General features: G+C 42.5%; 3 protein-coding genes across 3 annotated transcripts; 2 read left to right on the top strand and 1 right to left on the bottom strand.

Annotated features, from left to right (window-relative positions):
• Positions 1-7,129: 7,129 nt before the first annotated feature.
• Positions 7,130-9,363, top strand: LOC100844472 (transcription factor GHD7). The gene is made up of 2 exons (XM_003571145.4): positions 7,130-7,657; positions 8,761-9,363. The coding sequence occupies exons 1-2, from the start codon at positions 7,355-7,357 to the stop codon at positions 9,076-9,078; spliced, it is 621 nt and encodes a 206-aa protein (XP_003571193.1). The 5' UTR covers positions 7,130-7,354; the 3' UTR covers positions 9,079-9,363.
• Positions 9,364-12,250: 2,887 nt separating this feature from the next.
• On the top strand, positions 12,251-16,850 carry LOC100843068 (protein LIKE COV 1). The gene is made up of 7 exons (XM_003572267.4): positions 12,251-12,560; positions 12,693-12,745; positions 13,826-13,935; positions 14,703-14,870; positions 14,952-15,049; positions 16,034-16,160; positions 16,247-16,850. Exons 1-7 carry the CDS (start codon positions 12,354-12,356, stop codon positions 16,342-16,344), a joined length of 861 nt encoding a protein of 286 aa, XP_003572315.1. The 5' UTR covers positions 12,251-12,353; the 3' UTR covers positions 16,345-16,850.
• A 6,241-nt stretch (positions 16,851-23,091) lies between these two features.
• On the bottom strand, positions 23,092-24,707 carry LOC100840935 (expansin-A14). Its single transcript, XM_003572261.3, has 3 exons — positions 24,391-24,707; positions 23,942-24,266; positions 23,092-23,627 (listed from the first exon to the last, which is right to left on the bottom strand). Exons 1-3 carry the CDS (start codon positions 24,530-24,532, stop codon positions 23,315-23,317), a joined length of 780 nt encoding a protein of 259 aa, XP_003572309.1. The 5' UTR covers positions 24,533-24,707; the 3' UTR covers positions 23,092-23,314.
• Between the last annotated feature and the right edge of the window lie 639 nt (positions 24,708-25,346).

Below are 25,346 nucleotides of genomic sequence, written 5' to 3'. Positions count from 1 at the left end.
CTATACTATTAGATTGATGCACTAGCCAACTGAATCAAAAGTCCGAACTGATGGAAAGAGATTAGGCAATATATTTATATTCTCAACACTCCCCTCACGTCTAGGTTATTTTAGTCCTTAGCGTGGGTTCGGTGTAGCCCGCAGAATTTTTTTTTTTATTAAGACCTCTTGACTCTGATACTATATTAGATTGATGCACTGGCCAACTGAACCAAAAATCCAAACTGATGGAAAGAGGTCAGGCAATAGTATATTTATATTCTCAATAATCCCAGCACTCCCTAAACCTGGAATCGGCATGACCTCGTGAAACTGTAATACATGGGCTGCATAACTGTGCATGTGGACCCAATTCAGTCCATCCCAACCTTCTTCGGCATCCAGACTTCATGGAAGCCTGCACCGGACCATGCACAGATATATTGCGACGCCATTAGGATGATCTGCAAAAATTACTTATGGACTTCACTGTGAACATCGGTGGGAACTCATTCGGTTGGGTGTTAAAGGCGATATGGTTTGCATTCACATGAACTAACTAAAATGCATTTGTGAACTCTTTTGTTCGTTGGAACTTGTCCCTGCAGGCTTCGGATTCGTTTTTGTTAGCCTTGTGCAGTAAATTTACACTCCGTATTTGTATGAACTCTACAGTATGTGAGATGAAATTTTCTTTCGTTATCTTTTAACCGTATGGAACCCAGTGTTTAGACAATATGAAAAGAAAAACTAATTGAGATGAGGCAATGAAAGTGGGGAGCATCCCAGCTCCATCCACATATCCTTCCACGGGAATACTAGAATTGTCTTTTGTTTCTTTTTGTGGTATAGCTTTTGCTTCCATTTCAGGGCGGAACCCCTAGGTGGTATCTCACCCATGTGTACGCACGGTGGTGGCCATGGGTGTTTGTAGCTGTATCTATCTATCATGTGGGGGAAGCTAAGATATGAAAAAGTTGGAGAAGAAGGGATCGATCGATGAGGCTGTGGTGGCCGGAGATGGATATTACTTGTGTGGTGTTGATGCCTGCAACCCATATGCGCGCCCTCGCATACCCCAGGATATATTGTGTGTGGATCGTTTTGCTTCGCTTTAAGGAAAGACAAAAAAAGGCGAGGATTCCGGTGGCTCGCCTCGCCTGCTGCATCTTCAGCTTTATGGAATACATTTGCGCGCTTTTAGTCAGCCAGGCCAGAGCCCGTCCAGTGCCCACCAGATGGATCATCAATTCTGGGGCTTGCAGAAATGAAGGTCGATGGCATCGTACGAGTCGAATTATTGTATCAATTTGCCTTCTTTTCATGACCTCCACACACGCACAGGATAGGTCCCGATCGAGAACGACTTGTGAGACTGATTTGTGGATCAAAGATGCTCACACAATCAAGCTATAGCATTCCTGCAGCCAATCGACATCAAGATACATACATGCTAGATCGAATTAGTTGTATGGTTGTGCTTGCCCAGGGGCCGAGATGGACTGGCATTACGGGAAAACACGACGTTGCCGGCGGCTTTCTATCGGGCCGCCAGCAAAGAGGCACTATGCTGTGGGCCGGCAAAAACACCCACAGCATAGGGTGGGCCGCCGACAAATCTTCAGAAAGGCCGTCGGCAAAGGACGGCCGCCGGCAAATAGACCCTGCATGTGGGCCCACGTGCGAGGTTAACGGCGGGCGAAACGGCCGGCGGGGAAGAAAAAAAAACTATCTTTGCCGGCGGCAAAGTGATTTTTTTTTCCCGCGGCATTCCGTTCAAATTTAGACGCGTGAGTACGAATTAAAAAGAAAGAAATAACCCTTTGCCGGCGGCCACGATAAATAGCCGCTAGCAAAGGCCAATTTTTTTATTTTATTTTTCGAAAGTCTCCGTTCGAATTGAACAAAACGAAAAAGAAGAAAATAACTCTTTGCCGGCGGCCCCGATAAGTAGCCGCCGGCAAAAGTTTCTTTGCCGAAGGCCCATATAATAGCCGCCGGCAAATGATGTTATTTTTCCTTTTCTTCGTTTGGTTGTGATGAAAATCAACCATATTGTAAAAACATAGAGCAATATATATTGTTGTTTAGATAAAACCAGTTTGCACTTAAAAAATAAGAAAAACTAATTACTCTTTGCCGGCGGCCGTGAGTTAATTGGTTGATCGGTTCATCGACGCATGAAATGACGAAACAAATGGTTTCCCGGCTTTCCCCTTGTGCATGGTGTGCCATGTAAATGTAAATGAAGGGTGTGTTCATGGTAAAATCAAATTGATAGCCCTGATGTGACACTTCCTTTGCAAACAATATTAGCGAATGGGCATGAATGTTTCACACTTGAGGGGAAAAGTCTCAATTCAGACCGACGGGACATAATTTAGTCGGTCCATGGGGTAGATGTTTTCTTTTTCATGTTGACATCTCGTAATACAACACTATGATATAGTAAAGTGACATGAAAACCCAAGTTTTGGTGAAAAGCTAGTAACAAAACAGTAAGGAACATTAAAACCCAAACCCTAGTGAGGAAAACACGCAATTCGGACCAGGGGAGAAGAATTCGGTTAGGGCTTGGGGTAGATTTTTTTTTTACATGTGCCCATGTGGTAATAGAACACTAAGTAATAGCAAAACATCAGGAAAAACAATGTTTTGGTGAAAAGCTACCCCGTAGACGCCACGAGACCCGCAGGAGGGGGTGATGCCTCAAATCACACCACGGATGATCTAGAGAACTTGGAATCTTGGATGATGTCATCAAATGGGTACATTAAGATGGTGTTAAGAGGAAAATACAATCCAAGTATCTGAGGTTGCACTTCCTTCACAAACTAGACGAACCCGCACGGAAGTTCCAGACTTAGGGGGGAAAGTCGCAATTCGGAGGGACGGAGCAGAATTCTTTGGGGACTTGGGTAGCTTTTTGGTTTTTCATGTCCCCATGTGCTAGTAGAACACAAAAATAGAGTAAAGTGACTTGAGAACACAAGTTTTGGTGAAAAGCTACACTGTAGCCGCCACGAGGCCCGCAGGAGAGGGCGATGCCTGAAATCACACGACAAATGGTCTAGAGAACTTGAAATCTTGGATGATGTCATCAAATGGGTACATAAATATGGTGTTAAGAGGAAAACACAATCCAAATATCTGAGGTTGCACATCCTTCACAAACTAGACTAACCCGCACGAACGTTTTGGAATTAGAGGGGGAAAAGTCGCAATTCGGACGGACAGAGCCGAATCCATTGAGGACTTGGGTAGATGTTTGCTTTTTCATGTTGACATGTCCTAATACAACACTATGATATAGTAAAGTGACATAGAAACCCAAGTTTTGGTGAAAAGTTAGTAACAAAACACTAAGGAACATTCAAACCCAAGCCCTAGCGTGAGGAAAACACGCAATTCGGACCGAGAGAGAAGAATTATGTGAGGGCTTGGGGTATATTTTTTGTTTTACATGTGCCCATGTGGCAATAGAACACTAAGTAATAGAAAAACATCAGGAAAACCAATATTTTGGTGAAAAGCTACCCCGTAGACGCCACGAGGCCCGCAGGAGGGGGCGATGCCTCAAATCACACGACGGATGGTCTAGAGAACTTGAAATCTTGGATGATGTCATCAAATGGGTACATAGAGATGGTGTTAAGAGGAAAACACAATCCAAGTATCTGAGGTTGCACATCCTTCACAAACTAGACTAACCTGCACGAACGTTCTGGAATTAGAGGGGGAAAAGTCGCAATTTGGACGGACGGAGCCGAATCCGTTGAGGACTTGGGTAGATGTTTGCTTTTTCATGTTGACATGTCCTAATACAACACTATGATACAGTAAAGTGACATGGAAACCCAAATTTTGGTGACAAGCTAGTAACAAAATACTAAGGAAGATGGCTCAGATGCAGGCTTAGATGCAGGCCGCACCGAGGGCTCAGTACGACCACCTTAGGGTATGTTTACCGCACATATTAGCCAAGAAAGCGTGGTATTAGTTTCGTAACTGCAACTCTTTGTCTTTTCAATATGCAGTCGTACCTCGCTGCCACCTCTCAAGAGCCGCCTACAGCACCACCGCCGTTCGACTTGGCGTTCGTCAATCTCCAGATTGAGCATGCTCCACAGCCTTCTCCACAGACTCCGGTGATTTCACTCGAAACATTTCAATCTCCATTCATGAATTTTCTTGCTTTCGTTGAGGGTGGGGGTCAATGCCTAATCATCTGTGAAACAACATCAATCCAGCCGTGGCTCGAACAACCCTTCTTCACACACAAGCCTTGCTAGAGGCAACCCTCTTGGCCAGTCACCTGCTCCTGGGCACTGACTCGGGTAAGTTGCCACAAACTTGTCTCATCTCGAGATCATTTGGCTCCAAAATGGTGTCTTAGTGCCATTTTTGGAGCTAAATGAGTCATATTTGCTCAAAAATGATTCCATGGTGGTATAATGTAGCCAAATGGCTCGTTTTGGAGCCAAGATGGTGGATTGGTGGCATTTTTGGGCCATTTGGCTCATTTATGCGACCATGGCACCATCTTGGAGGCAAATGAGCCGTAATGGCTCCAAAATGGTGCCTTGGTGGTATTTCTGGGCCATTTGGCTCATTTATATGACCATTGCACCATTTTTGAGCCAAATGGCCAAGTTCCGCTTCAAATACTACAATTGTCACTTCAATGCCTTTATTTATATCTAACTATGCTATTCCAACTCTATTTCATAGGTTTCTACTGGTGCAATGGGTGGTGGATGTTGAAGGTGCCCGAGTCACCTTCTTTTCATGTATGAACACTTGTAATATGTTGCTACCATGTGATGAACACTTGTAATACTTTTGTTGTGAGATATGTGATGTTTTCGGACTTTCATGAGATGTTTATATGCTTGTGATGTGAATGCTATATGTGGATGCGTCTATGATTTTGTGTCGATGTATTGCTGTGATGTGTCTGCTATATGTGGATACGTCTATGATTTTGTGTCGATGTATTGTTGTGATGTGTCTGGATATATATCTGTATATATATGCTGTCAAAATATTTCTAATTGCTGCGATAAAAAAAAATCTTTGCCGACGGCCACAGTCCTGGCCGCCGGCAAAGGCTGAGCGCGGGCACGCACCAGATCGTGCCGCGTGTCCACCCTTTGCCAGCGACATTGTCGCCGGCCGCCCGCAAAGACTAACAGGTGGGCCACGATCTGTTACGCGTGGCCGGCTCAGGGCGTGCCACGTGTCGTGCCTTTGCCGGCGGCTTTTTACCTGGCCGCTGGCAAAGGCCGACAGGTGGGCCACACCATGGCACGCGTGGCCGGCTCGTGGCGTGCCACGTGCCCACCCTTTGCCGGCGGCGTTTTAGCTGGCCGCCGGCAAAGGCGCCGACACGTGGGCCACCGCGCCCACGCGTGGCCGGCCCGGAAGAAGCCATGTGTCAGGCTTGTGCCGGCGGCTTTTTCCTTGGCCGCCGGCGAAGCCCGACATGTGGGCCTAGCCGTTAACGGCACCGCCGGCCATGATCTCCTTTTCTTTGCCGGAGGCTGTTGTTTCGGCCGCCGGTAAAGGCTTCACCGACGGACCCGTGCGAAAGCCGCCGGCAAAGAATCCTTTGCCGACGGGCTTTGCCGGAGGCCAGAGGCAAAGACGGTTTCTCCCGTAGATGGGATTCGATCACTGCCATGGGTGTAGGCTTCTATGAATGGATGAATGCAGTGTGGACGTTTGGATCCACGGCTCTTCTATATGATGCTAGGTTTGAGAGATCACCACAACAGGGTGCATTTTACATGAGCTCATTATCGTTGTATTTACAATATTACAATATCTGCAGTGCATAATCATCTTCAAAAGGAAAAATAATTCCAAATTTCGATTAAAAAAAATCCCATATGGTAAATGACTGGGATATTCATAAGCCCCCCCCCCCCCCCCCACCCTTCCCGCGAAAAAAAGCGGGATTCGATCCGTCGATAGTAACATATTGTAAGATTTTACATATTAATTACAAAAGTGAGTCAACTACTGATTCCACATTTTACCTCCAGGCTAGTGTGCAACTCAGTTAATTAGCAGCTAGCGGCTACCTCCATTATTTGTTGGGGGTACTGTACTAGAATTAGTCATATATAAAACTTTAATTTCGACGATAAAAGTACTGTCTGCTTCTCTTTTTAACAGTTGTCCTCTCCCTGTCGTTGATTATCATTGACGAATGTCACAGGGTTTCATAGAAGACGGTAAGCCCATTTGTGGTCATTAGTCGACTTCTCTCTTCGATATGGTCGACCTATAGGTTGGATTGAGGAGACGAGTTCCACGCGGTTGACAACAATTGCCATCGATAGTAGTAGCTGCGATGATCAATCGATGTCCAGGGTGGTATATGGCAAATTGTCCTCACATGACTTTCTCCGTTTTAGAATTCTTGTGGTTTCCTTTCCCATCGGCCTTTGTTTCCTTTTTTCTTTCTTGATGCCCTTGACAGCGACACATAAGACATGTACACTATTATAGAAAAGGCAGGCTTTCCGCCCGCTCAAAAAAGAAAAGGCGCTTTCCTTCCTTACGTGCTCCACAACTTCTATACTCCTAGAAGACAATAAAGCAAAACTCATTACACCATATAAGTTAATATCTCTGTTAGTGTCAATTTTGTAACTAATGAGAATCTGAGCATGAAACATGTGATGATTAAAGTTGATCAAGAAAAAGTGTGATTATATAGACAACTGATAAATGGAAGAAAAGAAACTGTCTACTCTTATATGATTATACTTATCTATGTTCTAAAAAAACTGATTATACTTATCTAAGAGAAGAAGTCAAATATAAATCTTTAAAGTCATATATTTTATAATTATATATTCTACTATGTGACTTTGGTAAAAAAAAAAACCGACTGGCGCGGCGTCCCCATGGCACACACGGAGTACCTAAAAGCTACAAATATCTACAAATATCTAGTTCGGCGAACTGTGTGGCCTAGCTAGGTTAGAATGTACTACTGCGTGCCGTGGGTTATTCCCGGCCAAAAAAGTGGCTCGAGATCCTCCACGTATACGTTTGACAGAAATCCGGCCAGGGCCGGGACATGTCGATCGATCGCTCATATCTATTCCGCCCCTCCCATTAGTGCAATTCAGTCGATGGATCGCCTTTTTGCTAATCCTTGGATCCGTCGAATCTTTCTTTCCCTTGTTAGCTAGCCAGCCAGTTACTATATGAAGTGCACAAGGAAGGGGAGACCAACCGGCGACCGCCCTAGCTAGCTCAGTCCCATGAAGCTGCTCCTCCACAGCTTCACTCCCTTCTTCTCCTCCACACACCACAAGCGAACGAGCACTTGACCTTCACCCAATTCCTACTAGCTACCATGTCGACATGTGGCATGTGCGCCGGCAGCAGCTACTGCCCGCACCACCAGCGCGCCAGCTGGCCCGCTCATGATCACCGATCGCCGCCGCCGGTCGAGTACCACGACTTCTTCCACCACAGCGTGCAGGGCCAGGCAGCGGCGTGGCTCCGACTGGACAACCCGCCGCTGCCGCAGCCGGCCGAGCACGATCAAGCTGCTGCTGGGATGATTCACGGTGGGCATAGGCACGGCACGTTCGAGTTGAACCGGCCACTCATGGATGATCAGCACCTGCTCCAGATGCCACCGCCGCCGACCATCGTGAGTTTGATCGATCAATTGCCCGGCAGCCACTGCCGGCCAGACTTGTGTGATTGTGTCTTTAATTTGCTTGCTATATGCCTGTATAGCTTCCTCTCTCCAAGCTATCCAGTACGTACGTGAAATAATCTCTCTCCATAAAATTTGGCCGATATACTGCTCCCTCCATCTCATATTAAGTGACTGAAATTTGTCCATATCTATGTTTAAAAAGTGTCAAAAAACATGGGAAGACACGATCGAGCATGCCTTCTTTTTCGAAAAAAAATGCTGGAGACAAATTAAGTCTCCAAACCCGCGGTAACAATTAATATTACTGTCCGTACTCCTATCCTCCTTTATTTATTTTCCATTTTTTTACCAGCAAATTAACTGATCGATCTCCAGACCTGTTTTTCTGTCCATGCAGAACGGTCGGCCGGGCATCAGTTGATGCAGAATTTATGGGGAAACTCGAACAGTCAGACATAGTAAATTAATGAAGATTTTGAAATGCATGTAAGCGATACCAAAAAAAAGGAATAACTGAATCAATCAGCACAGGTAGGCAGCTAACAAACTACAGTATCAAAATTCAACACTGAAAATGATTTTGATTTTTTTGGAGTAATTAATATACTGAAAATGATTTTGAAAAAAAAAACATGAGCCCGGTTTCACGGTCTCCGGTATCAACCATTTGCGGGCGTCTACATCGACTTCACGGTAGATAACCGTGTAACGGATTATTAATTTAGTGTAATGTCAAGCATGCATGCATACCTAGCTAGGTCTCATTTTATGTGATCAGAGTTTTTTTTTTAGGTAATTACGTGATCAGAGTTTGATCTTTGTTGACTTTTCTTATTGGGTTTCATATGAAAGATGTTAATTGTTCAATCTGATCTAGAATCTACACTCATTTTTCTTATATCAGCTAGCTAGCTGTGCTTACTTTCTGTTGACAAAAACAATTAAGTTCAGGGCCGGTTACTCTGGGTGGAATGAGTATAGGAAACGAATGAATTAATGAACGAATGATCATACCAGTACTACATAATTGCACTCATATGACTAATACTGTGTTTTTTTGAGGGAAAGACTAATACTGTGTTGATGTTCAGATGCCATTCGGTGGGGGCACATTTGGCGACACCATGGGAAGGGAGGCGATCATGGCTGTCGACGGGGAGATGATGATGGTGGCGGCGCATCATCCCACGATGCATGAGAGAGAGGCGAAGGTCATGAGGTACAGGGAGAAGAAGAAGAGGCGGCGCTACGAGAAGCAGATCCGCTACGAGTCCAGGAAAGCTTACGCTGAGATGAGACCGCGGGTCAAAGGCCGCTTCGCAAAGGTACCTGGATCCGCAGCACCGCCATCACCACCACCTTCAGGTAGCTATGATCCAAGTAAACTCGACCTCGGATGGCTCCGATGATGTATATATAGCCCAAACTTGCTATATATAAATGGCCGGGTATCACAACTTCATAACCTGCAGGACCTCGGATATATATAGCTAGTTGCTTCAAGTCAAACGGGACAGTTATTGTTCAAGAGGTTATGCATGATTTGCCGATTTAAAATGGTCCATCAGTAGATTTGCTGAGATGAAACGTATGATGGCTCGTATATGTTAATTAATTAATTGAAATGGATAAAAATTTGAGGAGACAAGCTATACCTAGCTATCTACTTGAATGTGTACTGTTTTGAAAGTCACTGTACTGATGTTGTTTTTGTTTGAATGCAACGAATTAATCTCCTATATCGATGAAAAAGAATTATATTTCATTCACTATTACTAATTGTACCGCCTAATTAATTATAGGCGTTGCAACAAACATTGTTGCTCAAAAGTAAACTTTGACTATCCCCTTTTTGACGAGCCAGAGAACAATTGAAGAGAACATATATATGCAACAAAATTAAGTTGGGAATGGTTGCAGCAAGGTTGCAATATTAATACTCCCTCGGGGGCAGAATTATTTGTCGCACATTTAGTACAAAGTTGTACTAAATCAACGACAAGTAATTCCGGCTGGAGGGATTATAACAAAACATTAACTTATTGTGACATAAAAAATACACTTGTTTAACAAAACAAATACAGCAAAATCAGAAGGAAAAAAATGCTACTAACACACTTAAGATTACAACAAAATTTGTTCAAGACTACCAATGAAATATGTGGTGATTGCAACAATTGAATTACGCCAATGCAACAATATATAAAATTATCATGTGTTGCAACACCATGGGCATATGGTCGGAGCAGGAATTCTAACATATCCAACAAAAAAAATAGTCCATTATCACCCTCTCCTCTTGTCGGCTCCGGGTTGATGTTCCTCCACTCTGCGATGTTGCCAATGCGGTAGGTGACCACTCCTAGCACCATCTTCCAAGAACCCTGGCACCAGACATCCAAGATATGTCGTGACCTAGTGACCTAGCAACACTTTGTAATGGTGGCCGTGCATATAACACATGTTTGTTGCATGCCCTAAAAAAAATATAACCCATGTTTGCGAGGAAATTGCATTGCATGTCCATTAACTTGGCAACTACGTTCACTTTCATCCATTAAACTTGCAGATTTGAAAAGTGCATCCATGAACTTGGCAAGTTGGTTCAAACTAGTCCAAAATGCTGAATTCTGCCCAAATTATGCCTTGCTGGCTGCTGATGTGGACACGCGAGGTGTTTTTCGCAATTTCATGTGGGACGGAACTTTGTAGTTAACCCCCTACAAATGAAGATGAGGGTATGCGTGCAATTTTTTTACACAACGTGTCGGGCTATGGACCATGGATAGACGAGTTGAGATTGGCAGGGGGTTAACTGCAAAGTTCCGTCCTACGGGAAATTGTGAAAAACACCATGCATGGCCACACGTCGGCAGCCAGTGTGGCATAGTTTGGGCAGAATTCGGCATTTTGGACCAATGTGAACCAACTTGCCAAGTTCATGGATGAGATTTTCAAATTTGCGAGTTAATGGATGAAACTAAACATAGTTGCCAAGTTAATGGACCCGCGGTGCAATTTCCTCCACCTTTGCCAATATCTGGTTCCTAAGTGATTGGCTAGTTTTCCATAAAAAGCAAATGTCGTGTGGTACTGTCCATAATTAATTGTAGAGAGTGCCCGTGAAATTGTTCACTTTAACTCTTGGTACTGATCTACGAATGTTGTAGAGGGTTGCCTGACCACTTCTCCATCAAAAAAAGTAATGCATTTACTGCATTGTAGAGTGCATTTGGTAAAGCCTTATAAATTTCCTGTAACTTCGGAATATCTCTCCACCAAAAAGGAGCAATCTACCATCATGACAGAAGGCAGACTCTGGCTGTAATACCACTGCGACAGGAGGCTGACCCAGATCAAGTATTAATAAATAAAATATTTATGTAAATGTTTCTACACGTGAGCAATGTGGAAAAAAATTACGCCCTATAAGACCCAACGCAAAAGGAGTAAGTATTGGACGCGTCCAGCGCTGGACCTTTTTGTAATCTTTTGATCCAACGATCCAGTGATGGCTGGGTCCAACGTTGGGTCTTTTGCATATATTGGGCCTTACAAGATTTTTTTCTCCGAACAATATATATTTTGTTGGTTAAAATCAAGAACTCCTAGTTTTGGTTTGCACGGTGACTTCCAAGATGGTAACGAGGGATCCTTTTATATAAGTCTTGCGCTCTGTTTTTTTTTTGCGGGGAATAAATCTTGCGCTCTTTGAAGATGATGCCTTCTTAAATTATCCAATTGTCCTGTTATTCCTTTAGGGCCAACAAGGAGCTTATGTAGATGCTGTAAAAAAAAGGAGCTTATGTAGATGATAGCATAAACATTAACCATATGCTATATAGGAGAGAAGACTGGAAGAATAATACAATCTTCTCTCATTTTTTATATCATAGGACAATATCAAATAAGTATATTAGGAAGATATATATGTAATGACAATATCAAATAAGTATACTATAAAGATATACTCCATTTGTCTCATATTAAGTGACGAAATATTACATGTATCTAGACGCTTTTTGAGTATAGATACAAATTTGAGTCAATTAATATGGGACCAGTATATGTAACGACAAATCTAATAAAGCTAATTTAGAGTTGTAGATGTTGATGATTTTCCTACATACTTGATCAAACTTTACCTTAAAAAAGTTTACTTTAGGAAAAAACTAGAAAAAACTTATATATAATAACATGAAAGAAACGGAGGGAAAAGAATATAATCCTTTCCATTTTTTATTCGAACTTAAGACTCTTCCAAATCCTTCTGGCCAAGTAAAATCAAAATCCCTAATCCTCCAAAATGAAAAAAAGAAACATTTCTTTGGGAAAAAAATATTCAGTTCTCATGTGGCTACACGGTGGCTGCCGGCCGGAATCGTATCATAAGTTTAAAACCAGACCATTCATCCCAAAATCAATTGTATTGATTTAAATTTTGTCTTGCTATTTTTAATTGCTTATTAGTTCAACTCTAGTATAATTTATTTTTAAAGATTAATAGACAATGTCAAACGGTGACACTACCACGGATTAAAAGAAAACTGATAATCCCATCGGCCACCTAAGCATGAGAACGAGGCTGGCTCCAGCATAACGCTCGCGCAACCCCAAACACAAGAAGCCAGCGCCGGCAGCAGGCAGCAGCAGCAAGGAAGAAAGGGGGAGGAATCCGCTACGAATGTCGATGGGCGACGCGATGCCCTCGGTGCTAATCCCGATGCCTAGCCGCGACCGGGACCGCGACCCGCTCGTTCCGTCCGCCGCCGCCGCCGCCGCCGCCGCCGCTACCGCAACGTCCTCCGGCGCCGGCGCGGACTCCGAAGATGACGAGTCCAAGCCCTCGTCCGCTTCCGCCGCCGCCGCAGCGGCGCAGACTGGCCGCGAGGTCGCCACCCCCAACCCAACCTCCTTTCATCTACGGCGCCTTCCCGAGTCAGATTTGATCTGGTGGGGAGTATTAATGCCGGAATCGCCGTGGGTTCTGAATTTGACGGCCTTTTGTTGTTTCTTGTTTCAGGCGTTCCATAAGGTCGTGCATAGCTGGGCTTCCAAGAAGTTCATGACCGGATGGTATGTCTGCTCCTTGGATTCTGAAATTGCTCCTCAATTTAGTAGGAATTTGTCTGCAATGCATCATTGGATCAGGATTTCGTAGGGTTACTTGTGTAATGCAAATTGGATGAGTGGGTGTGGCTCTTTTGGTGTAGTGTTGAAATATGGCATCTTTAGGCTTTCTTACTTCCATCGGGGCGCTCTGTTTCGTAATATAAGGAGTATTAGGTTTAACTTAAGACAAGCCTTTGATCAAGAATTACTCTATTAATACGTGACTTCTAAGATACTAAACCACAACTACTAGTAAGTTCTTTTCAAAACGAATCTATCGATACCAATTTCTTGTCACATAAACCACATATTAACACAGTAATTGTTGGTCAAAGTCTTGTCCTAACAAAACTTCATATTCCTTATATTATGAAACAGAGGTAGTATAAATGTGAAACTTACTGCAAGTTGGGTATGCTGGTGGGTTCAGACCGGCACTATTGAATCTCCAATTGTACGTTTTGCGTCTTTTCTAATGCTAAGGTTGCTGTCCTGGATCGGCCAATTGGAGTCTACAGTCGTATTCTTAACAGTTTTGGCAGTTAGCGTATTAATATTTGCACAGCTGTGTTGATGTGTCCCATGGCTGACCCAGATATGAAGCAAGCTTGGGTGTTTTCCTGTTTACAGCGGTTGAGATTGAATGTTATGTTAGGACCCTGCAACAGCTTCATAGTTCGTAGAAACTTCTCACCGTTATCTGTTGGCATTTTATTTTCAAATGCGTGGTACTGTTACACCGGGCTTGGAATGATGGAAAAATGAGCTGTATTTGTATTACCAATTTACCATTGGTAAAGGATATCCAGAGAAATCTATGAATTTGGATGAGTAGATAGTGTACTGTGTTCAATTTCTTAAGAATCTTCACTATTTTAAGAATATTTTATTAGTACAAAGTGTGCTCTCTTCACTTTTCTTTGAGAAATTACATGTCGTATTTAAGTTTTGTGTCGATTTAAGAAACTTGCAATGGTGGTTATTTACTTATGAAGTTTCACTATATTGCTGACTACTGATGCAATGTCCTCTGTTTTGTTTCAGTGTAATCCTGTTTCCGATTGCAGTTACATTCTATATAACCTGGTGGTTCTTTTGCTTCGTTGATGGATTTTTCTCTCCAATATATGCTCATCTGGGAATCAATATAGTTGGTATGCATAATAATTGAATTATACTATTTTTTGTTGCACTAGCTACCAATGTTGATGCACATCAGATTCCAGATTTGGACAATCTTGTTACAAACATGTTTCGTATTTTTTATTTTAGAACTACTTCTGTTTACCTTAATTATTTACTTGCTGTAGATTTATAGGTGTTTTGATAATTAGACACATTTTTCTTAATATGTTTTATCCATCTTTACCTTAGCACTATCTAGGTTTGTATTTGTCACTTCTTAGTTCTTGTGTTGTGTGGGTAAGTGGACTGCAAACTATTGACTACAGTAGATTTGATGTGTGTTTATGATACATAAATGAAGATTTTGATTGGCAAATAGGTAACACAACTTACACAAGCTTTCTGTTTGTGTTTTGAACGTGTATTTCTGTTGGTAACTATTCTAAGCACTAATTCTTGCATTTTTTTTTATAATGTACATCTGATATGGTTACTTGTCTGTTTAGTAATTTTGCACGGCCCATTGTGTACACAAGTGCCATATACTCATATGTTCCTACATGAAACAAGTGATGCTTATATTTACTCTTGGATGGGTTCATATTTTATGATTCAATCATTTCTCCTTCATATAAGCAGAGTACTATTGTGTCAGTGCCCTGAAGATATCGGAATCCTACTTTGTTCCTGGTCGTACAAAAATATCTAATGATTTTTATTTGTATCTAATGTTGGACTAAAGCTGTTCCTCAAACTTGGTTTTCGTCCTGAAGATGATTTTTCTTCTTTTTTGCAGGACTTGGTTTTGTAACTTCAATATCGTTCATTTTTGTTGTCGGAGTGTTCATGTCTTCTTGGCTTGGAACATCTATTCTTGGTCTGGGAGAGTGGTTTATAAAGCGAATGCCATTTGTTCGCCATATATATAATGCATCTAAACAAATCAGTGCTGCCATTTCACCTGGTTATATTCACTACCTTTTGCAATTGTATAAATAACAATTCAACTTTCAAAGCTTAGATAACTAATATGATTTTGATGCAGATCAAAACAAGCATGCATTTAAGGAAGTGGTCATCATAAGGCACCCTCGAATTGGCGAATATGCATTTGGATTTATCACTTCAGAAGTTCTACTTCAGGTTGGAATGACGCGACTATTACAGCACTGTTGCTGGCCCTTTAGAACTTTATTTTATATTATCATAGTTATGTACATTTGCAGTTACATAATTATTCTCTGCATTGAGATGTGGCCCCAGTCTTCTGGTTATTCGATTGACACTTCATTTAAAAAAAATCCCTATTGAAATTAAAAAAATGATGAACTTTGCTGCATCTAAAGAAAAGATGAACTCTGCTACGTTTCAGAAAAGTAACAAAGAGCAGGATATATGAACTCTACCAAATGACAATCCCAACACTGTAGTTGTTAGTCAGTGCTGTTGACTTAAAAAGTCCAAAGTCCCCCTTGAGAGTGCTGGCATCTGCTGCAGCAAAGGGGTGCATGCTGGGAGCCGTTTGTAGGAGTGAATCTGTGTTGGTCAAAAGCTTGACAATCTGTGATGGTACTGCAGCATGTCATGTAGGAAGGAGAACCATATAAGGGCCTGTACTACTGCATGGGTGGTGTCTGCAGAGGGAGTGCTGGTGACAAGGGCCAGCGTGGCCGAATTAAGCCTGAATTCATCGATTTGGACTAAAATGAACCAGCCTGCCAAGTTTAAGGCCCCGCTTTTCAAATTTGCAAGTTAATGGATGAAACTGAATATGCATGTCAAATTTAAGGTCCTGCCGTGCAATTTCCTCAGCAAATACCGCTACTCCCTGGGAAATCTCTCATTTGTGCTTTGTGCAAACTACCAACAGGTTACCTTTGTTACCAATGTGCCAGTGGCTTTGTGAATTGAAAACTCGATATACAGTTCCTAACTAACTTGTCAGTCTGTCCAATGTTAATTTTCTAGTTTCAATTTTAGCATTTGTCTCTCAAACATTTGTAACTGTCTTATTCGAATATTGTCTCTTTTATATATCTTTCGCCATGCATTCATCAGTTTCATACTTTTGGCCAGTTAAGTACATGTATAATATTTGTATTGAGTGTGTATTCCCTTGTTTCTCAGAGTTATTCTAGGGAGGAAAAGTTATACTGTGTATATGTCCCAACAAACCATCTCTATATTGGGGACATGTTTCTGGTCACCTTGAGTGATGTGATTAGACCAAACTTATCTGTTCGTGAAGGCATCGGTATGCTCATTTTTTCCTGTATTTTGTTTGCATCATGTCCCATATAGTTTGTGTGACTTTGATAATTCCATTGTTTTGTATTGCAGAGATTGTTGTCTCCGGGGGCATGTCAATGCCTCAAGTTTTATCAATAGTGGAAACAGAGGACAACGAATTGAACAGGATCAGATCTAGTCGAAGATAGATTACATGCCAGATTCTTTAGGTACTTTGTGATCTAATCATTGCTGGTTTCTGAAGTACAAGAATAGGATCCGATTTGATAGAATGTACAGTTCTCCTGACTGGAATGCAAAACCTGTGTGCACACTGAAGCAGTCACTCGACCACAATCTACATGCGCATGGGTCACTTGCGTAAGCAGTAAACCTGAACTCAGTCGAAATATCGATGTAATGGTCAGTTTAGAAAGTAGAGTTGATCCATGGGTTGACAGGGCCAGCTTACCCAGCTGTAATAGAATTTGTTAACTTCATTTCTTTTGTAATGAGGAGCGTTAGGTCTGGCCATGTACTGGGAGCTACTTTTCTTTTCTGCCGTAAAGAACAGCTATCGTTTTCCTGAGGGTAGTGTATGTATAATGTGTTCTTATGTGATATTATATGCACCATGAGTGGCTATGTATATTATGTAGACGTGCACTTGAACTTAAAATTCAGCAAGACCTGGTGCCCAGTGGCTTCAATTTTACTTGGGCAAGGTCTTGAGGTGAAGTTAGCAGGGTGCATTTGCACGCCTGTTGCTGATAACGTACAGTACTACTTTTCATGATAGCGTGAAGGACCGGCCTTTTGCAGTTTCCCCAAGTTGTCGCTTGTTAAAGAATACATGCTGCCTATTATTTCTGCTGTACTTCAAGTGCGTAAGTGCGTTCGTTCAATTCATTGGGAAACATGAAGTTTTCTTACACTGCTGATGGATCAGTGTCAGCGTTCTGTTTACCAAGATAATCTGTCCGTTCCATAATTCTTGTTGAAATATTACATGTATCTGGATGCCTTTTAGGAATAGATACATTCATTTTTTAGCAAATTTGAGACAAGAATTATGAAACGATGGAGTAACTTATGATGTTTTTTTTTAAAAAAAAAATTATAGTTCCGGCAGATAGTTCAGTCAGTTGAGCAAATAATTTGATCAATTGCTTCCAGCCAGATTGAGTAGCGTCAATACTTTTATTCACTTGAACTAAAAGGAATCAAGGACGAAAAATAGGATCCGCAATAGTATATTATGGTCCGTTTCCCTACTTAGAATTTTATGGATCTTTCCGGCAACAAAGTCGACACTTTTAATCAGGTGCCAACGATTAGTTAACTTTTTTTTTCAAAAAGGAGGTTGATTAGTGCTAACTTGATTACTCCCTCTACTACGGTTTGCCTCGTTCAGGCCTTCATGGAACGTACGGCTCGTTTTACATTTTTCGACACCTGGTTGTTCTTGTTTTATTGGTGAGTGCCAACAACTCGTACGACAAAAACAACATACATGCAACACTTTTAGAGGGTACGATTTCTGTACAATGTCAATCCAGTGGATTCTCTTGATTTAACCTAGTCCATCTACGGCTGTTGTGTAACGTCGTTCAAAAATCATACGGGGAAGATCGTATGCATAGCAGTGTTGACAACCAATTCTGGTAGGAGTACATGAATCAATTCTGGTTGTCAAAGCAAATTTCCCACGGAAGAAAGCAAAAATATGTTTTGTGAAGATATTCTTTCAAAAAAGTTTTGTGAGGATAACTTCCATACTTTTGCAGCGCCGTATGATCTAGAGAAAGTACTACGGAGTTGTTCACAACCAATTTTGGTTTACAAATAAAACTTACCGGAAGTTTCGGATGATCAGCCGGAAGTTCCGCATATTCCTGGAACAGTAACAGAGAGCACCCGGAGGTTTACCCGGAGGTTCGGCCGGAAGTTCCGGTGCTGGTAACTGAAGTTAAAAATAGAGAGAAATAGGCATTAAGATCTACTCGGATGGAAAAGTCGTAAACATGAAAGTTCTTTGCTTTTTTTGGTACGAACAACTTTGCTTTTGGAGTCGTCGCGATCCGAGGTTGTTTACTACCTCAAAACTGGATCGAAAGGTGCAGCCAGATTTTAGACCGAACAGTTTTGGAAAGTTCGGATCCAACTGTCCGAATTAGACTCAAATTAGGGTTTTGGACGTGGATCCAAGTCCGTTTCTTGCACGGGAAGTCCAGCCGCCCTTTATATACATGAGGAGTGACGGCCGATTGAAACAACACCAATCGAACAAACACATCCACAACTTTATCTTTTTCATCTCTCTCCCATCTATCTTTCTTCTCGTTCTTCGTCATTCTTCGAATTGAAGGGCAGCGAATCAACGAGGCCCTAGGTGCAGTCGACCTAGGGCAGCCCATAGCCGCCGCGCCGCCCTGACGGGGTCCCTCCTGGGCGAGTGGGGTTTCGGGTCAGCAAAACCGCCCGCCAGACTGTCTTGCGTATCGCGCTTCCGGTGAGCCTCCCTCGACGCGTGTTGCCGCGTATCGCGCTCGGCGTCGAGGGTGGTACACGGTGACGTGTTCGTGTGTGAACACACTTTTTGGCGACTCCGCTGGGGAAGAAGCTTTGAACGGTCTCCAGCCCGTTCTTGCTATGAGGAGAGCGTCATCAGGAGGTTGCAATCTACGACGGTAACATGAACCTTCAATCTTGTCATGTAGATGCAAATTACTCTTATGTTGATGTTGCTAGATCCTTTGATATGAGTACTGTATCGGCCAGCCCTAGTTTTAACTATTTACAACAGCCGATGCAAAATAATCTCCGTCCTTCAACTTATCTTGGCAACTTGCAACATGCAAATTTGAACTCTTATGCATCGGCAACCCCAGAAATTCATATGCCGATGAACAACATGTTGAGTTCAATTAATCAATATGAAACACCCAATGTTAGAAATTTTTATAACATGCAAGGGAGAGTTTCATCGTTTTATTCATCGGCAAGTGACTCACAACATGTGGGTGCACCTCCAGTTATGCCGATGGATGTGGTAATCGGCCATGCTACTACTAGCTATTTGGCCGGTTACTCTCAACCTTCATATGCTACACCTCATGTTACGGATTTCTCGGCACCCTATGCAACTAGCGATATTCATTATTCGGCTCCACACCATCACAATGGTAATAGCCGAATAAGTGGAACTTCAATAGCAGCTAATGTGCCTTCATCTAGTATTGTAGCGTATGGTACGCCCCCTTCACAATTACAAAGTTTCGGCAACATATCATTGCCGAAAGAAACAAAAAGCATCGTGAGACAATCTTATGCAGGGCTGGATGAATTGAAGGAAAGACTTTTATCAAATTTCCATGAGTTTGAAGCTCTTCACCGGCAACTAATAGAAAGGCCACATGATCCTGCTACAATACAAGCTTATGAGGCTTACGAGAAAAGGAGTGATGAGCGTAACACGTTCAAAGTCAGGGTTTGCCCTCCACAATTGCAAAGTTTCGGCAACACTTCATTGCCGAAAGAAGCTAAAAGCATCGGGGAGCAATCATGTCCAGAAGAGGCAAACATCCTTGATGAAGAGCATGGTGAATGTAGTGAAACAACCGTGTTTGATTTTTCTGGATGTAAGGGAGCGTACGTGCTGCCCTATGAGTTCCGTGCCAAAGAAATTGATGATGATAAAAAAGAAGAAAATATAGCTGAACAATGTTCGGTTAACATAGATTATCAAATTGAAGAGGCACGAGATCCAGTAAAGGAAGAAGACAAGGCGTTGGAGAATCATTCGAAAGCGGAGCGAGCTATTGTTCATGCTATGCTACCATCATGCTCTCCCAACGTCTTGAAAGAGGTATATCTAACAAATAATTTATTTGTTTTCTGATTTGGGCATAACTTAATTGTTAATGCATCTATTAGCAAAAATTTCATAGGCTTTAAAAGACCAATCAAGAGAAGTAATTTGTTTGCTAGAAATATAATTGTTACAGAACATATCGATCAACACATTGTTCCTTTTACAGAGACCGATATTAACAAATTATCACATCCAAAGTTTTTCCCATTGCTTTATTTAAATTTTATATCTACATGGGTAGCTTTGCTTGTTTCATACTTGGCTTACATTTGGTCTCAAGTGAGACATGTGTGTTATATATTTTAGTTTTAGAAACTTAAAGCCAATGTTGAAGTCTTTTCATAAAGCCGATGCTATTGTAATTGTTTATTCAAAGTTATCGAAAAAAAGAGTGCAGAAATCAACATATAGCCGGATGGGATGATGTCAAATCTGAACCATTCGGCTGCATAGTTCGAAAGCCGTTATCACAAAAATATCGGCTAGAGAATAAAAAGTGTATCTTCAATTTGAACATGTGTGATATCTTTCGTGTATTGCAGAGGAATAATTATATTATAATTGTTGATCACCATGTCGAGCCATCAATACAAGGACGGATGTATTGCAGGTTGCATGATTCGTTCGAACATAGTATTAAGAATTGCAACATGTGTCATAAAATAGTACAATCGGCCGTTGAGAAAGGACGATTTAAATTTGTTGAAACACAAATAGATGACCAATCGATTCAGATTGGTCTTGATGGCCAAAAGTTATTGCATCGGCTACAAGAAGCCGATTCACATAAAGATGAGCAGGTACACACTGAGGATATGATTCATCCTACAAGTGAAGGAATTGTTCAAGAGCATGTTGAAGGCATTCTTGAAGGTGAACGTTCCATTGAAGCTACACCGAAGACATCAAGCACTGGGGGGCAACAAGAAAATTCACAGATCGATGCATGCAAAACCAAGAAGGACAAAGGCCGCAATAAGCACAAGGGGAAGACATCAAAAGTCACTTTCACACAGCTGTTGGAAAAATATAAGGAGAGTGAAGAAAAAAGTGCTAATCGGCCAAGTACTGAAAAAGCATCAAGATCACCCCCAAGGCGAAAGTCTAAAGACAGGAATTGGCGAAGGGAGAAATTCAATGCATCAAATTCATATCCTCCTTTTGGGCCACCAATTCCAATGTCATGGATACATCCTTATGCTGAATTTTGTTCTTATCCATCATGGGACAAGTATGATTCAAGGGCACATTATCCATCTTATTCTAGATCATCTCACCCAAGTTATGCAACTCCAAGAATATGAACATTTGAGCAGCAATCACATGTCAAAGACCGTTTCAATCGAAACGAATCGGTTCGGAGCTCAAAGGAGAAGAAAGAGGTGATCAAGCAAATTTATCGCATAAAAAAGGATGGTCGTGAGTGTGTTGTTTCAGATTTGATCTCAAATAATAAAGAGCCGGTCAAGTTGACCTTGGCTACTAAAGGCGAGGAGATGAAAGATCAAATTGCCAAATCTGAAATAACAAAGAAGGTGCCCAAGATCAAGAAAGAGTTGCCGCTATGCAAAGAAAAATCACAGCCGGGATGCACACTCGGTTTATCAAGTTGGCAAGAAAGAAAATTGCAAAGGCTTAGTGCAGAAGAGCTGAAAAAGAAGAACATGGCATGTGTCCCTAAGGATAAACACAAGGACAATAGTGATGTGCAAGCTCTTGTTGCAAGGAGAGCAACAAAAGTGAAGAAAGGAAACAATAAATCTAACAAGCAATTTAGCCGAAGGTTTGTGTCACTTCGCCAAGATCTTCGGTTAGCACATCCTCCATATTCTTTAAACATACCATTGGTGCCTTTGCCATGGACTTCATCCCCAGGTATGATCGGTAACCCTTCATGGATTTATTGGGATCCATGGATGCATCATAATTCTTTATATCACGAAAGGGTATCGCCGAATCTATATTCATTAGATTAGTTGCAAATTTTGTTGCTAATCCAAAACGCCGAAATATTTGAGGTTCATGACCAGGTTTGTTGATTATTTCGGCTATACAAACTTTGTTGGATGAAATATTCATGTTTCTTTGAGCAAAGATATATGGCCGATATATATTTATTGCCCTTAGCATATATGGCTGACGTAGTGTTAACATCGTCTTTAGATAAAAGTGGTGCAAGTTATTTTTCGGTACACAAGTTTGCCGAAAACAGGGGGGCATGTGTTCACAACCAATTTTGTCTTACAAATAAAACTCCACCGGAAGTTCCGGATGATCAGCCGGAAGTTCCGCATATTCCTGAAACAGTAACAGAGAGCACCCGGAGGTTCCCCCGGAGGTTCGTCCAGAAGTTCTGGTGATGGAAACCGATGTTAAAAACAGAGAGAAATAGGCATTAATATCTACTCGGATGGAAAAGTTGTAAACATGAAAGTTCTTTGTTTTTTTTATAAGAACAACTTTGCTTTTGGAGTCGTCGCGATCCGAGGTCTTTTACTACCTCAAAACTGGATCGGAAGGTGCAGCCAGATTTTGGACCGAACAGTTTTGGAAAGTTTGGGTCCAACCGTCCGAATTAGATTCAAATTAGGGTTTTGGACATGGATCCAAGTCCGTTTCTTGCACGGGAAGTCCAGCCGTCCTTTATATGCATGAGGGGTGACGGCCGATTGAAACAACACCAATCGAACAAACATATCTACAACTTTATCTTTTTCATCTCTCTCCCATGTATCTTTCTTCTCGTTATTCGTCGTTCTTCGAGTTGGAAGGTAGCGAATCCATGAGGCCCTAGGGGCGGTCAGGACGACCTAGGGCAGCCCATAGCCGCCGTGCCGCCCTGACGGGGTCCCTCTCGGGCGAGTGGGGTTTCGGGTCAGCAAAAGCGCCCGCCGGACTGTCTTGCGTATCGCGCTTCCGGTGAGCCTCCCTCGACACGTGTTGCCGCTTATCGCGCTCGGCGTCGAGGATACACGGTGGCGTGTTCGTGTGCGAACAGGAGTATCAGAATTCAGAAGATATGAGCTAGCTAACTTTCTTTACTTATATAGTCCCCTTGTTACTCGACAAAAGTTTTTTTTAGTAAATCACAAAAGAAAAATTATTATGAACACACATTTATACACCGACAAATTAAATACATAAAAGGGGCTGTAACATGTATACAATATATCTGTATGTGCATGTAGTGCAATATTAAGCACCACAATTTCAACCTCTCCACAGGGGTAATTATTAGGCCCACAACAATAATTCCAGAGCCTACAAGCATTTAATCATGACATAAGTCCATCAAAAGAGAGTGATCAGTTGAACTGCAACTTGCTCGTAAATGTTTGTCCAAATTTCCACCCATTTGGCACAATGTTGTTGAACACAAGTGTTTGTCCATCAGTGTTGGTCAATCTGAACGAGAGCATTTTTCCGGTGAGATTCGCCAGAGAGTGCCAATTTGCTCCCCAGTTATGTGGCATTGACATCCAATTAGCTGCATCAGAGCTCTTGACGTCCATCGACTTGATCGAGCCGATGGCTGCAACATTGGTGACAAGCACAAGATTGAAGTAGTCATGCCCGTTGATCGTGAATCGCACTCCACCCTGCTTCACACAGGGAACTCTGCAGAGAAAATTTATTTAAATAAACTATTGCAGCAAGTGACTAGTCTAATGTTATCTAAAAAAGTGGCTAGTCTAATATACATAGAAGAATATGTGCATGCCATCATCCTTAGAAAAGATGGTTTCCCCAATTCTGGTGCTTCTTTTAAGCTATTGAATTTTTTTTTCTTGCGGGTAGCATTATATAGTGTCGGCAAATGTTACCGCACTATGACAATGCTGGTGTAGATTGCTAATCTGAGAAATCTACGGTTGATTTGGTCATCATAACATTTGAAAAACATCGAAGCAACAATAAATGCATGTTCTTACCTTTGATACATGACAGGGATGATGCCACCTTTGTAGACGCCGATCTTCTCCCAAGCCGGTTGCGCCATGTCGAAGTGCGGCCTCGGCGGATTGCACCAGCCACCATTATCGTTCGGAAGGGCGTGGTTGGGCGGGCAGAGGTTTGTAGCCGTAACAGTCACCGTTGCACCAGGTTTGCACCACATCGATTCCGTTGATTTGCTGTCGCAGGCGATCTTATAGCACTGCCCGCATGCCTGGCCGTCGTTGAACAGCACCGTGCTCAACGCCGCGGTCCGCGTCCCATACCCCGTCGTGTACAAGTTGCCGTACCCGCACGCGCCACCTGCCATAAAAAGGGTTGTAACCATCTTATCGTTAGCGTATGATGACTATGATCTACAATTAAACAAGAGCACTGTGTTGTAAATTGAAGCTGCTAACAGTTCATTGCTGTACTGGTCACGTACCCATGGTGCCGGACGCATCAGCGCCGCCGTAGAACGTCGCATGCGCCTTCTGCCATTCAACCGGCGCGTTGTCTGCGTTTACGGCCAATGCACAGCCGACGACCGTCAGGAAAACCACCTCAATAACTCGAGCTGGAGCCATGTAGTGTATCTTTGCTGTCGATTTTGTAAAGTCAGAATCGGCCCTTGGCTGCACGAACTAAAAGGTTATGAGCTGTGGGAATTTGCAGGATGCTAACTGGTGTTTGTGGAACTGGTGAAAAAGCTGGTGTTTGTGGAGTGTGAAGATAACTGGATATGTCTTCTGCTTGCTGTGTTGTATGGATGTGATTTTCTGATGATTGGTGCGGGCGCAGATATATATAGGCTTTGATGAACGTGGTAGATTGGTCGCTACGGACGCGGGCATTGTGCAACCGGATGAAGTTTTCGGCTTGCACATGCCCATCGCCCAAAATTCAGCCGCGCATGGCATGGCTTGCGGGGGTAATCCAACGACTTACACGCCCGCAGACACGTAAAATTGCCCAAACGACGTGACTTCTCACGTTTTACGCGCTCTGCGAATGTACGTTTCATCTTCAATCGCAGTACGTGTAAGGCTCACACGTATTTACCTGGACGGCTGTTGTACGAAATTGAGGTGCGTGTCTTATGTTCCATATTAAAGAAATCGTACGTCAGGTGCTTATTACGTACCTGGACGACTTGGCCGCCCATCAATTGAGCACCGTCATGATTAGTTCTGATGCATTTGCATTCACATTGAGGCTTCGATCAGCAGCGCCGTGTAACGTTGATTGTACTACATATAAACTCCGGCCGATCTATGCTTCTTTTACTGGTGAGAGACCAACGAACTTCGTACGCGGAACTAAGACTCGCAGATATATCGTCCCAAGGTCATGGGTACAAATGCCACGGCCGGAGAAACCTTGTGGTTTAAGACTAAAATC

The sequence above is a fragment of the Brachypodium distachyon genome, chromosome 3 (assembly GCF_000005505.3).
Source record: "Brachypodium distachyon strain Bd21 chromosome 3, Brachypodium_distachyon_v3.0, whole genome shotgun sequence".
NCBI classification, from domain to species: Eukaryota; Viridiplantae; Streptophyta; class Magnoliopsida; order Poales; family Poaceae; genus Brachypodium; species Brachypodium distachyon.
The sequence above is the reverse complement of the archived record's forward strand: the minus strand, read 5'-3'. Positions and strand labels throughout refer to the sequence as shown.

What these genes read in the sequence shown, in the direction of transcription:
- LOC100844472 (XM_003571145.4), top strand. Translation starts at nt 7,355, where the DNA reads ATGTCGACATGTGGCATGTGCGCCGGCAGCAGCTACTGCCCGCACCAC. An exon ending in TGCCACCGCCGCCGACCATC is followed by an intron (nt 7,658 to 8,760) that starts GTGAGTTTGATC and finishes GTTGATGTTCAG; the next exon opens with ATGCCATTCGGTGGGGGCAC.
- LOC100840935 (XM_003572261.3), bottom strand. Translation starts at nt 24,532, where the DNA reads ATGGCTCCAGCTCGAGTTATTGAGGTGGTTTTCCTGACGGTCGTCGGC. An exon ending in TGATGCGTCCGGCACCATGG is followed by an intron (nt 24,267 to 24,390) that starts GTACGTGACCAG and finishes TTTTTATGGCAG; the next exon opens with GTGGCGCGTGCGGGTACGGC. An exon ending in ATCCCTGTCATGTATCAAAG is followed by an intron (nt 23,628 to 23,941) that starts GTAAGAACATGC and finishes TTTTCTCTGCAG; the next exon opens with AGTTCCCTGTGTGAAGCAGG.
- LOC100843068 (XM_003572267.4), top strand. Translation starts at nt 12,354, where the DNA reads ATGTCGATGGGCGACGCGATGCCCTCGGTGCTAATCCCGATGCCTAGC. An exon ending in AAGAAGTTCATGACCGGATG is followed by an intron (nt 12,746 to 13,825) that starts GTATGTCTGCTC and finishes GTTTTGTTTCAG; the next exon opens with TGTAATCCTGTTTCCGATTG. An exon ending in ATCTGTTCGTGAAGGCATCG is followed by an intron (nt 16,161 to 16,246) that starts GTATGCTCATTT and finishes TTTGTATTGCAG; the next exon opens with AGATTGTTGTCTCCGGGGGC.